The sequence below is a fragment of the Camelus dromedarius genome, chromosome 10, assembly GCF_036321535.1.
Source record: "Camelus dromedarius isolate mCamDro1 chromosome 10, mCamDro1.pat, whole genome shotgun sequence".
NCBI classification, from domain to species: domain Eukaryota; kingdom Metazoa; phylum Chordata; class Mammalia; order Artiodactyla; family Camelidae; genus Camelus; species Camelus dromedarius.
The window spans coordinates 7,531,253-7,549,722 of record NC_087445.1 but is presented as its reverse complement, the minus strand read 5'-3'; the positions used below and the strand labels follow the sequence as shown (position 1 = coordinate 7,549,722).

Here is an 18,470-nt window from a genome sequence, read left to right as displayed (position 1 = left end):
AAAAGGTGCACTTGAGAGATTTAAAATTTAACTTTGTGTATATGTGAGTTTGGTTAGAAGTTATATTCACTTAATAGTTTAAGAAATAAATGGATAAGATCTAAATATCATAAATGCTACTTCCACCTAATTTAAGTAGACACCATATATAAGTGAAAGAAAGTAACCTCTTCAGTTTTTTTGTTTTCATCTCTTAGCACAGCAGTGGTGAACTGTCTCCTAGGTAATTTAGGACTGGACAACTAGCTGTGGGTACTAGTTATAATGGAATGTTTTTTTTGTTTGTTTGTTTTTTTACAGTTTAAACAGATAGGTAAGGAGAGCATGATTAAACAAAAGCTTATTGATAACTTGAAGGTTTCTGCAGAAAGAACCAGTACTTACATATATGCAATGCATAACTGCAAAAAATATATTGGAATATGTCACATTCCAAATGTGACCCACACATACAAGACTCCCTAAGGGTATCAGATTTCCTAAGGAATATTTAGCTATGGCTCATAGGTTTTCTGTGCACACATTTTGGAGAGAAAAATATATTGTACTTTTTCTATTATAGTAAAAATTTAACACGTAAAAATTTTCCGATTTTTCTTATTAATTGAAGATTATGATGACCCTCTGTGTTCCAGTCTTTTTAACTTAAACATTTTTCACAGTAATTTGCCTATATGCAAGGCCTTTGAGTGTATCATTCCAAACACTAATTTTCATTGCAAAGTAGACATATAGAAATATTCAAAAAATTAATGAAAATCTTTTTTTTTGATTTATGAAAGTAATACTTGTTTATAGTATCAGTCATAGAGAAGTTAATGATAGTTCTTCTTTTAGTGACTCATTGCTCCATCCTCACTCCCTCTTTCACTTTCATTGCTACTTTGTTAATAGTTAGAAATGTATCCTTTCAGTCTTTTCCTATGTATTAGATATTTTTTGTGTATATATATATATAAATATATACTATCTTCACATACGTATGTCATAATTTTTAAGTAGTATCAACCTATATATTGCCATTTGCCTTTTTCAGTTAATATGTCTTATATCTATCTGTGTTGGTATGTATTGGTCTGTCACATCTTTTATAATAGCTACAGAACATAGTGTCAAAGGGTAAGACCCACTATTCAGTATTCAAACCAAAAATCACAAAGCTGAGTTTATTACTTGCTTAAGTAAAGAGAGCTTTTCTGCTCAATTACAGTCTCCGAGTAGAGCCTACTGCTGATCTTACAGGGGTTTTGAGAAGTGCAAAGTTTAGGGATTGATGGATTTTTCACAGCTGTTGTGGGTTGGCATCAGCTGTGGAAGCATGAGTACTTGACTGACACTGTTATAGATCCGTTGGTATTCAGAAGTGTGTTTGTTGAAGGGAGTGTGTTCCCAGTTGGCTGGCTTTCAGAAGTAAGGGGCTGTTGCTGATAGGCTGCTTTGTAAAAAACATTGTCACTGAGGCAAATTGTTGTTTAAGTAGGTTCAGAGTTGGTTCTTGTTCCAAGAGCTGTAGGACTATAGAACTGTCGGGTATTGATTAAGCAATCTAAAACTGGTTCTGGTGACTATTTGTTACTATGACTGCAGAAAAATCCAGCTTTTGCTACTAGCGTATGAACTCCTTTTTACTCTTCGGGAGATCAAGGATTGTCCAGATCTCCTCCACTGTTGTTGATTCGTGAAGATGAGTTTTGATCTTTTTCTCCTTGAAAGTGAAGGCTGATTTTCAGTTCAGGTGCCTATAAGCATCTCTTACCCCTTTATCCAAAGGGAGAGTAATTTTTCTCACCCATTATCTGAGTCTTTCCCCTACTTATTTGAAATGTCGCCTTTATTTTCTGAATAACTTGCTCTATGTCATTGATCTGTGTGTAATTTCTTCTTTTAATAGCATCTTTATAGGATATTTTTCCATCTACTAGGGTGAATACCTCCCTGTTACTGGTTTTTATCAAAAACTATTATTTTCATGTATTTTCTCTTTCACATGAACTTTATAATGACCTTGCCAAGTTCCATCATGTTCACTTGGTTAATAGTGGCATCTATTGCTATCATAATGGTATGCTGGTTATGCAAAGGACTCCCAATGCTTTTAAAAAATAATTGTATATTAGTCATCTCATATTTTAGCTTTTTGTATGTTTGAAATTTTCCATAATATGAAATTAGAAATAAGAGTATAATAAACTCTGTGACCCACCACTCAGCTTCCATAACTCATAGCAAATGTTGTTTGTATCCTTGTCTACTCCTCCACATTATTTTGTAGCTGACTTCAGACATCATATTACTTCACTTGTGAATATTTCAGAATGTATTTCTGAAATATAAAGGCCTCCTTTTAAAAAGCAACCATAATACTATTATTATAACTGAAAAACTTAACTTATTAATACCCAGTGTTCACATTTCCCTTGTTCTCATAAGGTTATAGTTTGTTCAAAGCATACAGTAAGATTTACTAGGATTGGGAATAGGTAAGAGTAAGTTTTACAGACTTGCAGACATAGTAAACAATCCTATGGTTACCAGGGGAAAGGGGATGGGAAGGGATAAATTTGGGAATTTGAGATTTGCAAATGTTAGCCACTATGTATAACAATAGATCAAAAAAACAAATTTCTTCTGTATAGCACAGGGAACTATATTCAATATCTTGTAATAAACTTTAATGAAAATTAATATATGTATGTATATGCATGACTGGGACATTGTACTGTACACCAGAAATTGACACATTGTAACTGATTATACTTCAGGTTTTTTTTTTTTAACAACATAAAATGGATTTTTATTATAGGTTTTTTTTTACTGTGACTTGGTTATATGGGGAAAAAATGCTTCTGACAAGCAGTAAATGGAAATGAGGTTAAATCCTTGAGACCTATCTGAGATTATGCACATAAGTAGAAGAATACTTTTTTTTAACATTTTTATTGAGTAATAGTCATTTTACAATGTGTGAAATTCTAGTGTAGAGCATAATTTTTCAGTTATACATGAACATATATATTCATTGTCATGTCTTTTTTTCGCTATGAGGTACCACAAGATCTTTGTATATTTTTCCCTGTGCTATACAGTATAATCTTGTTTATCTGTTCTGCATTTTAAAAATCCCAGTCTGTCCCTTCCCACTTGGCAACCACAAGTTTGTATTCTATGAGTCTGCTTCTGTTTTGTCAATACTTCAATTTTAAAAAAAAAGAGTAAGTTTTATATTTTATTCAACTTAAAAAGATTTTTCCTCTTGTTGGAAAATATTTTAAAATTTATTAATGCTCCTGAGTGCAATAAGAATAGTTTAGTCTTTGATTTGATGATTTAAGATTATGTACCTTGGGATCCTTTTTTGAAGATTCTTTTAAGATTTGTATATAATCCTCACGATAATTGTCTAAGGTCAGTGTTTCTCACAATTTTACAAAAAAAGAAAGTGAACTCTAGATATTTAAATGATTTGCCTAAGGTCAGAGGGCTAGCAAAGAATGCCAGGGCTAAAACCTAGGGATGCTGATTACAGTATCCTCCCTTTTTTCCCCTTCTTTTAAAATGGTTACACAGTTCTGTGAATATAATTGAAATGATATAAAACATCTCATTTGAAATTTTACATGCAAGTTATATCTTGTAATTTACTTCATTTCATAGAATTTCAAAGAGAAAATAAAATTCAGTAATGACTTGAATTTTGTTTCCTGATATCACTATATTTGTGGAAAAGTGATATTAAATATATACTTGAGATAGATAATTATGGGTCAACATGTATATGAAAATAATATGCTTAAATTATTAATTAGATTCTAAAGATAAAGTAATAGTTGTAAAACTGCATAATCTCAGGGAAGCATTATAGCAGAATATTCCCCTTGATTTTAACTTCAGCTAAATTCTTTAGGATTGTAAACTCGATTGAAGGAGTTCTTACAACAACTTTAACTAGTCTTACCATGGGTATACCACCCAATGCTACCCTTTTCAGTTGTCATATAAGCATAATTTAGGCATGATAGTTTTAAAAATCAATCAAAAATAGTTTAAACTTGACTTGATTTTGGAGATGTTACTTTAAAAAATTGTGGATATAAGTAGTGTTCAAGGTACAGATTGTTAAAGATGAAAGCTCAAAATAAATAATTCAAAATGTTAGTAGATGCTTAGAGAAAATATAGAAGCCCACTTAACAGTACTAATTAGTAATTAATGTTTATTAATTATATTTAAGTAAAAAATCGTTAGGATCGGAAAAGCTCTTAGAAAACTGGATCCATAAGATTCAAGTTCTTTGGGAAGAATCTCACCAGTTTTTTCTAAAGCTGGTAGTGTTAAAAATCTAAAGACAGGTAACTAAAAGAGAGAAAACAAGGTGAAAAATGAGCAATCAGTAAAAGAGGCTTTTTATAACAGATTTCATGACATAACCCCAGCCTATTTTATTTGCAGTTTTAAAATAAAATTCTTGTATATATTTTTTTTCACTCAGCTTGTCTTATTTGTTATTGTCTTCTGATTTCTTCACACCAAATTTAGCACATCAGGGTGAAAGGATCTGTCTGTCTCACGTTGACACAGCTGTAGTCCACTGATAAAACACATTTGTTACATTCTTGTTGCCTACTTCCTTTCTAGTAATAGCTATCTCCTGAATTACTTATTGTTGGTTGGTATTTCCAAGTCAGAATAAGTATGTGACCAACAGGTAAATCTGGTCAATGAGAAATCAGAACAAATAAGAGCATCAATGAAAATGCTATCTCTTAGGACCACATCACATAAGTGGTTGTTTTAGATCTTCATCTGCTTTTACTCTTTTTTTTTAAATTTTATTTTTATTGAAGTGTAGTTGACTTACAATGTTAAGTTTCAAGTGTGCAGCAAAGTGATTCAATTATATGTATGTACACACACACATACACATGTATATTTTCAGATTCTTTTTCCATTATAGCACATTACAAGAAATTGAATATAGTTCCCTGTGCTATACAGTAGGTCCCTGTTTTTATATCGTTTTTTATGTCTTAGGCACTGTTCTAATGCATTTTACAATCATTAACTCATTTAATCCTCATACCAAGCCATTTAATGTGTACTATAAGCCTTATTTTACTGATGAAGAAACTGAGATACAAGTTAAGTAAAACTTACTTAAAATAACAGCTAACTATCACAATAAAAATGTTAAAGCAAACAAAACAGCTAACAAATGCAAGTCAGAATTCAAACCCAGGCAGTCTAATTTCTTGAATGGATGTTCTTAACTACTGCTCTTCCATGCTGTCTGTCATATCTGTGCAAATCATGTATTCTTTATAAATTTTCATGCTAGTTACTCTGCAAAGATTTCTTTTAATACCTTTGGTCGTCTAGGAAGACATTTTTTTGGGTACCTACAGATTTGACTAACAGACAATACTAAATTTTATTGATTATCTCTGTTTTTAGAAAGGATAAACTGATTTCCCATAGAAATGTGATAGAAGAGATTGTTTTCAAAGACCAGAGTCCCAACTTTTTATGGCAATTCTTACTGTCCAGATACATATTATATACCTATGTAATACTTACTAAAGCTTTCTAAGGCATATGCAGATTCTGGAGATGAAGCTGATTAAATGGTAAAGGTAGGAAACCTCTTCTAATTTATCTGTCGTTTATCCCATTCAGTTCATCTTTTACAGTGCTGCCCTAGAGTCATTTTTCTAAAATATACATCTTGCCATTACTTTTTTGATTTCATGTAGCTTCTCACTAAAGCACCTAAACTAGGCTTCAACATACCTTCATCCAGTCACGTCTTCTGTAGTTACCACTAAGCTCCCCTGTAGCTACTTGACCACTCCATAGCCTTAGTAACCTATTATTCTTTGCACCTGGTGCCTTCCTGCTCTTTCCTCAGCTTTTATCCCCCCAGGGAACTATTCAGGCAACACTCAGCCATAATATCAATACATTGTAGACACTCAGATGTTAAACCAATGAAGTCTTCCCTGTTTTTCCCCAGCCTAAATCACTACTATAACATATTATATGTGTAATAGTTTTATGAGTGATTCTTACTTTGCTGTACTGTAAGGGGGAGAAGGGTAATTATTACTTTAATTTATAGGTCCTCAGTACCCATCCTGGGACTTAGGAAATGGTTAATAAGATTTCAAAAAAATAATGGGAAAATGGACTTACTTACAATTACAGTTTTAATAAACAATTTTGGATTTTTTTTAACGCACGATGGTTTATATTAATTTTTTTTCTGCTACTGCTTCTTGGCCATTTAGAAACCAGCACATAATTTATTTAATGACTTCTTAGTTGTAGTTTTAGAATATCTAAATACTATCTTTTTTAGTCCCAAAGAATATTCGGGAATTTTCCTGACCTTTAGGTCCTAGGAATCTTCAGTCACAGAAAATGTTTAAGGTGGGAAGTAAAATCTGGACCTAGAGTGATCAAAAAAAATCTCTTCCCACATTGTTCGTCTCTCTTACAACAAAGATGTTTTCACTTGCATTACTTGTGAAGTAAGAAAGTTACACCCCCACACCCCATGTGTACCTTTCAAGCTTGTCCGCTGAGAGATTGTTCTGTAAAGGAAGCAGATAGATTTCTACATTTATTTTTGCTACTTGAATGCTTTTAATATAATGATTTTAACTCATTTAATTATCATTGCTTCTAATAAGTTTGAAGCATAAGATCAAGTTCAATATTTCAGCAGCACTGAGCACAAGTGATAATAACTGGTCCTGTTATATGGTGAACTATTCAATAATACGAATTTGGGTAAAATGTGATTGACAGTTGGCTCCTTGGTCTTACAATTAACCTCATAATAATGTGGCTCCACATTTTAAGCACTTGAAATTTTTGGACCCCAGTTAACTGCATTTTGGGAAGGCTTTACTGTATTTTAAAGCACCCCAGATCCAAAAAATAAACATTAAGTTCTGCTGTGTAATCTTTCCCAGAATTGTATTTATATAGACAGTTACAGGAAAATGGGTTACCTAGTATATCAGCTATCTTTCTTGTATTTGTATGCTAAAGATTTCTGGCCAAGATCCCTTAAGGCATTTATAGGAAAGTCTTATAAAAACTTGTTTTTGTGATACTTATAATTTGTGAGGCTTTCATATATAGATTATCGTGTATTTCATGTATTGCTTGAGGTATTTTATTGTTTATTATTCCAAAGTGCTGTATTACATTATTTTTTATTTCAGTTTCAGTTTCAGCTGTTCATTGCAAGTGTAAAGAAATAATTATTTTTGTGTATTGACATTGTATCCTGAAACCTTCCTAAACTCACGTATTAGTTCTAGGAGCTATTTTCTTAGATTCTTTGGGATTTTTTTACATCGACAACCATGTGATCTGTGAATAGAAGTAGTTTTAGTTCTAATCGGTCTGCCTTTTATTCCCTTTTCTTGCTTTATTGCTCTGGCTAAGAACTTAGTACAATGTTGAGTAAGAGTGGTAAGAGCAGACATCCTTATCTTATTCCCCAGCTAAGGCAAGGACACATTCAGTCTTTCACCATTAGGGATGATGTTAGTTAGAGGGTTTTGTAGATTACCTTTATCAGGTTAAAGGAATTCCCTCATATTCTTATTTTGCTGACATGTTTTTTTAAATCATGAATTGGATGTTTACTTTTTCATATGCTTTGTCTGTACCTGTTGAGATGATCCTGTGGTTTTTCTTGTTTAGTCTATTGAATTACACATATTTTATACAGTATAAAATCAATTACAATTTTAGAATGTTGAAACAACCTTGAATTTCTGTGAGAAACCCCACATGGTCATGATTGATTATCCTTTTAAGTATATTCCTGCATTCTATCGGTAAATATTTTGTCAAGGATTTTTGCATCTTTGTTCATAAGGGATATTGGTCTGTGATTTAGTTCCTTGTAATGTTTTTGTCTGGTTTTTATATCAGGGTGTTACTGGCCTCATAGAATGAATTGGGAAATATTTCCCCTTATATTCCATTTTCTAGAAGAGTTTGTTTTAGCACTGGTGTTCCTTAAATATTTGGTGGAATTTTTCATTGAAGCCAGTGGGCTCAGGAGATTTCTTTGTATAATGGTTTTTAAGTACAAATTCAGTTTCTTTAATAGATACAGGACCATTTGGGTTATATATTTCATCTTAAGTAACTTCGGTGCTTTTTTTTTTTTCAAATAATTTGTCTATTTCATAGAATTTGTTGAATTTTATGAGCATAAAGTTATTCCTAATAGTCCCTCATCATTATTTTAATATTGGTAGGATCTATAGTACTGTTCTCTGTTTCATTCCTATGTTGATATTTGTGTGTTTTCTTTTTTATCAGTCTGGCTACGGTTTACCAGTATTATTTTCAGAGATCCAGCTTCTGGTTTTACTGTTTTCTCTCTACAGTTTTCCCATTTTTACAGTTTCATTGATTCCTGCTTTTATCTTAATTCTGTTTCTTCTTGCTTTTGGTATAATTTCTTATTTTTAAAATTTTTCTTAAGCGGGCGTTTATACCATTGAACTGAGACCTTTCATCTTTTCTAAAACAAGCATTTAATGCTCAAAACTTACCCTGAGTACTGCTTTAGGTGTATGTCACAAATTTTCATATTTCTTTTTTTTATATTCAATTAAAATATTTTCTAATTGACTTTGTGGCTTCCTCTTTAAACCTGGGTTACTTATTCTGTTATTTAATTCCCAAATATCTGGGGATTTCCAGTTAACTTTCTGTTATTGATTTCTAGTTTGATTCTGTTTTGTTCTGAGGACAAACTTTGTATAATTTCAGTTATTTTGAATTTGTTCATGTTTTATGTCCCAGAATATCACGTATCTTGATGTGTGTTCCATGTCTATGAAAAGAATGTGCATGCTGCTGCTGTTGGGTGGTATGTTGACTTCTGTATAATCATTGATTTTCTGCCTACTTTTATTCTACTTTAGACTATTGAGATAGAAGTGATGATGTCTTCAACTGTAATCATGGGGTTTTCTATTTTTCTTTTCAGTGATACAGTTTTTCAGTTATTTTGTATTCTGAATCTCAGTTGTTAGGTGCATGCACATTTAGGGTTCTTAGATCTTTGTGAATTGACTCCCTTATCATTAGAAAATTGCTCTCTATCCCTGTTAAAATTCCTTATTTTAATGTGTAGTTTTTCTGATATTCATACAGCCCACTCCAGCTTTCTTCTCTCCTCTCCTCTTCCTACGTTTTTCTATGTTAAAAAATTTAATATAATTCACATATCATAAAAATTCACCCTTTAAAACTGTACAATTCAGTAGCTTTTAGTATATTCACAAGGTTGAAAACCATCACCATCATCTAATTCCAGTATATTTCATCATCCTGAAAAGAAGCTCCATACCCATTAGCATTCATGCTCCATTGTCCCCTACTACGCTGATACTCTTTTATTAGTCCAGGATAATACATTGCATTTAGTTGTCATGTCTTCTTAGTCTCCTCCAATATCTGAGGTTTCTCCATCTTTCTTTGTTTTTCATGACCTTGACAGTTTTGAAGAGAATCAGTCAGATATTTTATAACATGCCCTCCATTTGGATTTGTCTAATATTTTTGTCGTGCTTAGACTGGGTTATGGGGTTTGTGGTAAGAACACCGCAGAGATGAACTGTTCCTTTCTCACCACATCATTAACAGGGAGGTCATGATTTCATCATTACTTAGAATCAGTGATGTTAACCTTGATCACTTGGTTAAGGTGGTATTTGCCTGGTTTCTCCACTGTAAAGTTAGTGCTTCTTCTTTTCTATACTCTGTTCGTAGGAAGTGAGTCATTCAGTCCAGGCCACACTCACGGGGGAAGGGAATTAAACTCCACTTTATTAATGGGATATTTCTACACATATTATATGTAGTACTGCTGTAAAAAAGATTTGTCCCTTCTCCCCCAACATTTTTTTATTGAATAATTTATACAAATATGCACTCATATGTATTTATTTTATACTTTGGGTTATCATCCAGTACAGTGTATAAATTAATTTACTCTTTTGGCCAGTAGAGGCTCTTTCAGGTTGGCTCCTGTATTGTTGTTGTTGTTGTTTTCTTTGTTTTTATTTTTGTTTTTAACATATCTCCATCTTTTTTTCTTTTGCATTTCTTTACTTTAAGGCACTATAAGATGCTCCAGGCTCATCTTGTATTTTTCCTGCCTCAAATCTAGAATTAATATTTCTCCAAAGATCCCTGATTCCTTTTATTCGAAAATTTTGAAACCAGATCTGAGGAACTGGTTTTGCTTGTTGCTACTAGTATGTGATTATATTTGGGTTCTTGTCTTTTTTATTTTTATTTTTTAATGTGATTTTAATGCCACATATACAGTTCACTCATTTAAAGTGCACAAATCAATGGTTTCTAGTATATACATCAAGTTGCACAACCATCACCAAAATCAATTTTAGAACATTTTCCTTATCCCCAAAGCCCCATACTTTTTCATAGTTACCTCTGTTTCCTCTTAATTTATCCCCCAGCCCTAGGCAACCACTACTCTATTCTGGACATTTCATAAATATGTGGTCTTTTGTAACTTTCTTCTTTCATGTAGCTAGTGTTTTTGAGATTCATCCACATTGTAGCATGTATCAATACTTCATTCCTTTTTATTGCTAAATAATAGTGTCTAGATATGTGCCACCTTTTGTTTATCTATTCTTCAGTTGATTGACATTTGGGGTTCTGCATTTTGGCTATTCTGCTGTTGAACATTTGTGTACAAGTTCTTATATGAATGTAATGTTTTCATTTCTCTTGGATATACATCTGCTAGTGGACTTGCTGTGTTACATCATAAGTATGTTTATTCTTTCAAGGGACTGCTAGATTGTTTTTCAAAGTGGTTGTACCATTTTGTATCCCCTCTAACAATGTATAAAGCATTCTAATGTCACGGCACCCTGGCCAGCGTTTTATTTTCTCTTTCACTGTAGCCTTCCTAGTGGATGTGAGGTGTATCTCATTGTGCTTTCAGTATGCATTTCCCTAATGGCTCATGATCTTGAGCATCTCCTCATTTGCTTATTGGCCATTTGTTTATATTCTTTGTTTATATAGAAATTTCTATTTAGATACTTTTCCCATTTTAAACTTGAGTTATTTCTCTTTATTGTTGAGTTATGAACTTCTTTACATATTCTGTATACATGTCCCTTATCAGATAAATGATTTGCAGATATTTTCTGCCTTTCTGTGGATTGTCTTTCCATTTTCCTTGTGTGTTTTGTTCCATCTGGTATTCCTATTACATGTATCTTACACTTTTTGTAGTCCTTGGATCCCACAGTCCTTGGATATTCTGGTCCCCCCCCCCCAGTCTTTGTTCTCTTTGCTTTTCTATTTTTGGGAATTCTATTAATAATATCCTCTAGCTCAGGTTTTTTTTCCTCAGCTCTGCCCAGTCTTAATAAGCCTATTGAAGGCATTCTTTATTTCTGTTAGTGTTTTTATTGCTAGCATTTCTCTTTGGTTCTTTCTTAGCATTCCCATTTCTCTGCTTAGATTGCCAATCTTTTTGCATACTGTCTACTTTATTCATTAGAATCCTTAGAATATTAATCATAGTTGTTTTAAATTCCAGGTCTAATAATTCTAACATCCTTGCCATGTCTCGTTGTGATAATGGCTCTGTGTCTTCATTTGCAACTTTTCCTTTTGATATGCCTTGTAATTTTTTCTTAATAGCCAGATATAATGTACTGAGTAAAAGGAACTGCTGTAGATGCCTTAGTAATATGGTGATGAGAGGAAGGGGAAGTGTCCCGTACTCCTATGACTAAGTTTCAGTCTTTTAGCAAGGCTTTGACTCTGAACTCCTCACAAGAATTTCTTAGTTTTTTTCCCCTCTTAGGTGGGATTTTCGGGCTGGAATTGGGTATTCCTCTTTACCTATGTCAGTTAGGCTCTGATAATACCCTAGTAAGTTAGACTCTGATCAACTAGTTTCTCCTGAGGGCAGGCCTTGTTAAAAACAGAGTCCTGTGGAGTATTTGAAAGGATTTAACTCCATTCTTTTGAGTGTAAATATCCAGTTGTCTCAGCACAATTTCTTGAAAAAGCTCCCCCAACCCCGCACCATTGAATTGTCCTTATATTAATGCCAAACTGTCTTGATTACTATAGATTTGTAGTAAGTTGTGAAATTGGAAAGTGTGAGTTGTCTGTTGTTCTTTTTCAAGATTTGTTTTGGCTATTCTGGATCCCCTAAATTAGTATATGAATTTTAGTACCAGCTTTTCCATTTCTGTAAAGAAGGTAGCAAGGATTTTCATACAGTGGTATTGAATCTCTAGATCAGCTTGGGGAGGATTTCCATCTTAACAATATTAAGTCCTGCACCATATGAACATGTACTACTTCATTTATTTAAATCTTTAATTTTTTTTAACAGTGTTTTTTTACTATTTAGGGTGTAAAGTTTTGCACTTATTTTGCTAAATTTATTCCTAAGTGTTTTACCTCTTTTGGTGCTATAATAAATGGAATTTTCTTAGTTTCATTTTCAGTTTGTTCAGTGCTACCATATAGAAATGTAATTAATGCTGGTATATTGATCTTTTGTCTTGCAACTTTGTTGAATTTGTTATTCTAATAGAGTCAGTGGGTTCCTTCAAATTTTCTATATACAAAATCATATAATTTGCAAATAGATATAATTTTTCCTCTTCCTTTCCAACTAAGATGCCTTTTGTTTCATTTCATTTCCCAGTTGCTGCAGCTAGCATCTCCAGTATAATGTTGAATAGAAGTGGTGAGAGTGGACATCTTTGTCTTATTTCTGGAATTAGGGAGAAAGCATTCAGTCTTTTACCATTAGTGTGATGTTATGGTTTTAACAGATGCCCTTTATCAAATTGAGGAATTTCCTCTGTATTCATAGTTTTTTGGGTGTTTTCAGTCATGAAGGGGTGTTAAATTTTTGAGTTATTTTCTTAGCAGTTACCCTTGGGATTACAATCAATATCATATAATTATGTAGTTCAATTAATAACATCTTAATTTCAATAGTATATAAAATCTGCTCCTATATAACTCTGATCCCTCCCTTAGCTTTGATTTTTATTATACAAATTACTTCTTTGTATGTTTTGTGCCCATCAGTAGATTTATAATTATTATACTATATGTATCTTTTAAATCAGGAGGAAAAATTAATGGACAAAAATCCTTTATATTTACCCTATATTACTGTTTTTATGTGTGCTTTTTATGTTTTTTATGTACTATTTAGTGTCTTTTCACTTCAGCCTGAAGGCCTCCGTTTAGTATTTCTTGTAGGGCAAGTCTTGTCACAAGTTTTCAATTTTTGTTTATCTAGGGTGTCTTAAATTGCCTTCATTTTTGAGGAATAGTTTTGCTGGATATAGAATTCTTGACAGGTTTTTTTCTTTCAGCACTTTGAATGTCATTCCACTGCCTCTGTCTTTCTGGTTTCTGATGAGAAATCATCTGTCTTACTGAGATTCCTTTGTACTTGATAGAGTTTCTCTTACTGCTTTCAAGATTGTCTTTGGCTTTGAACAGTTTGATCATGATATATACATCATAGATCTGTATGAGGGCATGCCTTTAACACTTAGGTACTTGGAAACTCTGCCTTAACCTTCACTACCTGGTTGTGTAGATCCCTAAGTTCAGCCAGAGTTGCCAGTTTAGGGCCTTCTAATGACCTCTCATGACCTTCCCAGAGCATGCACATAGCCCAGGCACATTCACAGCCCTACACATTGACCTGGTCTTCTAGATTCTTAGAAATTTGTCAGATTTTCAAAACCCTGTGGACATCTCATATCTCAGCTTTTTCTGTTAGAAGTTTTGGTTTGTTATTTGCCCTAACAGGCACCTTTGAAGTTAGAGTTGCCTGTCATTGTTTTCAACAGCTACTCCCAGGAAAAATACTTTCACATTGGCCAAGCCCCAAATCAGGTAAAATACAGACAGCCTTTGCAACTATGGTCAACCAAGGCTGTCTGTATTTTACCCAAATCAAGTAAAATACAGACAACCTTTGCAACACCAGAAAGGTCAAATAATGAAAGTTCTTTGAGAATAAGGCTTCGAAGACATTTCAACCCATTCTGTGGCTGCTGGTCTTCATGTTGAATGTGAGCTTTTAGTTTTAAGGCTACCATGGCTCTGGAGAGAGGACTAGGGCAAGTTCAAACACCACAAAGTTTATGATTTTCTTTAATAGATGCTCCCTGAGTTCCTGCATGCCTTTGGTTATTTTCTAGATTTTGAAAAACTTGATTCTTAACAGTTTTTTGCTATTTTTGCATTGCTTTCATTGAAGACAGAATTTTTGAGGGGTTCTGACTCTGCCATTTTCACTGCTCTTCTTGGCTTACTTATTCTTAGCTTGTACTTTCATTCCCTTCCTTACTCTTTTACTGGTACTGTTAGATGAGTTCTTTTCTGGAGTTCTTCGTATTTGAAATATGGTATACTGCCAAGGACATTCACTATAGCAGTATTTACAGTAGTGGGAGAGTGAAAAACAACCCAAATGTCCCAAAATAAGGATAGTTTTTAAAAAATGATTCATCTATATATCCATATGATGGAATGTTATGCAGATACTAACAGTCACACATTTGGAAACTACTTTATGACAGCAAAAAATGTTTATGATATGATACAGATGGAAAAAACAGATTATAAAATACAGTGCTCAAATTTTTTAAAATAAGTTTTGTAAAGATGTAAGCATATGTATGCATCAAAAACTCTTGGAAGGAGCCATATCAAAATGGTAGCATTTATTATTTCTGGGTTAAATTGTGTTAGTTTAAAAAATTATCTTTGTTCTATATTATGTACAATAAGATTATATTAACTACTTTTTATTATAAAAATAAAATACAGCTGTTAATGTGACACATCTGTACATATTACTGCTTTTCACTCCTGTGTTCAATTAAAACTCATATAACTGTTGAGCTTTGATAATTTAACATAAACTTTTATAAATATTTGAAGAGATGTTATAAGAACATACTAATAATAACCCTGGCATTGGGGCTAACAAAATATATATGAGCTATTTTAATCCCCAGAGTCTACTGTATAGAAAGGAGTTTTGTTTCCCTGGGGTGTATTAGGGTGAATTGTTAGGCAGATGAATAACCTGTAGTCTCATTTATTAGCATTTTATTTTTTTTTCTTTTCAGGCGCATATTAAATTTCCTATTGACTACCCATATTCACCACCTACCTTCAGATTCTTGACCAAAATGTGGCATCCCAACATTTATGAGGTAAGAGATGTCTATTATGAACTTCTCTGAAGATTTATTTTTTAGATACTATCCTTTGTAAAGTTGCCTCTGTAGCTCAGTAGCTGTGATAGTTATGCTGTTGCCACAGAGTAGTCATTTTTAATTAGCAGTAGTTAAATTGTTCAAAAATTGGGGATAATTTTTTAATACCAATGTATATTATAGTTAATTTAAGGTTGAGGCTTTAAACCTTTGCTGCTTATTGCTAAGATTATAATGCATGTGTTAACGTTTTCAATTTTTAAATTTAGTAGATAGTCATACAAATTTCTTTGTGTACCTAGCCTCTAGCTTTACAGCAAAGCTCAGCTGTTGCTCTGATCAGAGATTCACCTTTTTGAGGGGAAGATTTATTCTGCTACATTTGTACTGGCCTCCCATAAGGAGGTGCTGTATAGTAGTTGAGAATCCCTTTTAAAATAAATTCAAGATAACTTTTTTTAAAATCTATTTTTATATATAGTGGCTAATATTTGTAAATCTCAAACTCCCAAATTTATCCGTTCCCACCCCCTTTCCCCGGTAACTGTAAGATTGTTTACTTACATAGCCTTTAAAGTGCTTATAGGTAAGTAAAGTACTTACTGTATGGTTCTGAATTTGGATCTCAGTCTGTATAAATTAGCACACTGGAGCAGCTTTGTCATTTTTCACAACCTGCTTTTTCTGTAAGTCATTTTCTTCATTTTTCTTTCCTCCTTAAAATAGGACAAACTGGGACTCAAAAGATCATAGGTCATTACACTTCCATAAGTAATCTCCATAATATTGTGTGTTTTTTGTTATCTTTAGTATTTGACATAATCATAATACAGATAATAAACAACAGTGAATATGTTATGCTGTTCTGTACATTAAAGTTATCTTATTGTAGGAGAGAGACTAGAGAAGTAAGTCACTGTTTCATGAGTTCAAACTGAGTTCAGTACACATAGAACTATTTTTGTGTTCCTGTCTATTTAATAATAAGAAAATTCCTGCCTTCAAAACTGAGATAAGAGAGTTTAGGTTCTTTCTTGCTGTCTAAACTAATTCACTTGAAAGCCATATACTTGCCTGTTTCCATCTCAGTTACCTAACTCTTAAACTGCTCTCAAAAAAGAAACATAAAAAACAGGATAAAGGATTCAAAGCTCTATTGGAAAAAAGTGTAGGTAGATAAACTCCCCTTTCCACTGCTTTTTCATCACTTAGGTAGGCTATTTAGTTCTGTCTCTTAAAATTTAGCATTGGATCATTATTTTAAAAAGTATTTTTCAAAAAAATATATTTTCCATAGTCATAATAAAAATTTTAGTAGTAAAATAATGCATGCATATCTTATACAGTTGTTTTCCATGCCATAAAAGTTTTGTTTTTTAAAAAAAAGTGTTGTCATAGTTAGGAAATTAAATTTGATGTAATCAGATGGGATCATAAGAGACTTCTCACATACGTTAGTTTACTTTGCTACTTTCAGGAAACAGTGTCAGAATTGAACTTTTTGAGGGCCTGTGTCAGTATTTGTGATTCTAGACATTAGGGCTCATGGCTCTTGGCTAAAATGATATTCCTGGAAGTTACTCTCTATTCACCCATCTGTGTTGTGGCCTATGTTAGAAACACAGTGAACCTTGATGTTAGATTAGTCACCATAATGTTTACTGCACAGCTATTTATAATAGAACTCGGCACGAAAAGGGAAAACAATGGCAACAACGACAGAATAAAAATACAAAAGGAAAAGCCTACTCAAATGCCAAAATATGTTGAATTTATGAAAGAGTTTTTGGTATATTAACTTAATAATCATTAAAAATAAATATAGTGAAGACTTTTTGGTAGAAAATAGTTTATAATGTTTTTAAAACTATAAGACCTTTGGTTACAGTTTTGTTAAATACATTCATAGACATATTACTGCAGCCCCACAAGTTATAAGTACTGCTTTTATATGAGTAAATTTAATTTAACATTTCTTTGATCATTGCCATGTTTGTGAAATTTGTGAATATCAAGGGGGAAGCCTGGAGAACAAAAGAAATTTAATATGAACTTGTCATCAATGAAACATACTGCATATTCTACTCTTTTCTGCTTCATAATATGTTAAGTGATCTCAGTAAGTTTCCTGGTTCTGTGTTACTGTGTGTTCAGAAATAGACAGCCAACTTAGGCCCATTTGCTTCACAAGTCATGTATTAAAATGAGGTTTTTAGTGGGGAGGGTATAGTTCAGTGGTAGAGTGCTTGCCTAGCATGCATACGGTCCTAGGTTCAATCCTCAGTACCTCCATTAAAAACAAATAAATAAATAAACCTAATCCATCCCCACCTCTCCCCACCCTACAAAATGAGCTTTTTGTACACACCCTCCTCACTACAAACTTCACTGCTATGGCAACTCAGAATCTCACTGCTCTTTGTGTGTATTTATTTTTAAAGCTTTTTGGTGATAGATTAGTTTTTAGAGTAGTTTTAGGTTCGGCACAAGATTGAATGGAAATTATACAGAAGTGTTTAATATTTAATGACCCTTTTAGTACTAGTGAATTGCAGATCATAGTATGAACCTTTCTTTTAAAAAATAATAAAAGATTTTGGATGATTTTTGAAGGAGTATACAAATTATTCTTCCTGTACAGTGTTTACAGATAAATGTCACCAGTGTAGTCATGAAATAAAAGTAACAGTGAGATGGTGTATTTTAGGATACTTGATAGCCAATAGGAAAATATTTTGCTGTTTTAATTAAGGTTCAAGTTCTGAAGTTATTCTTGATCCTAGACTCAGATGATTCTTAAGACTTTATACTAATCTCTATAGCCACCAACACTGTAAGGATGTACCAATCATTAGGGTGTGGTATTTTAATTAAAAATAAATCCTACTGTTTTATGCTTTTCCTAAAACATGCTGTCTTAACTTGGGTTGCCGTAACAAAATACTATAGATAAGGTGGCTTAAAACAACAGAAATTAATTTTCTTACAGATTGAGAAGCTATAAATACAATATCAAGGTGTCAGCATGGCCAATGTCTGGAAAGACTCTTCCTAGCTTATCTCTGTGTCTTCATGTGGCTTGAGAGGAAAGCAAGCATGCCCTAGCTCTCTGATGTCTCTTACAAGGTTTTAAAAAGGTTTTTGCCAAGTCTGCAGAACTATTGCTTT

At 32.8% G+C, this 18,470-nt stretch overlaps 1 protein-coding gene across 1 annotated transcript in view; it reads left to right on the top strand.

The window, feature by feature from the left end:
- The window catches only part of UBE2R2 (ubiquitin conjugating enzyme E2 R2), a 91,634-nt gene that overhangs the window by 50,456 nt on the left and 22,708 nt on the right, over positions 1 to 18,470 (top strand). Inside the window, exon 2 of the mRNA XM_010975833.3 lies at positions 15,213 to 15,299. Coding sequence (XP_010974135.1) covers positions 15,213 to 15,299 — 87 coding nt within the window. The remainder of the gene's footprint in view (positions 1 to 15,212; positions 15,300 to 18,470) is intronic.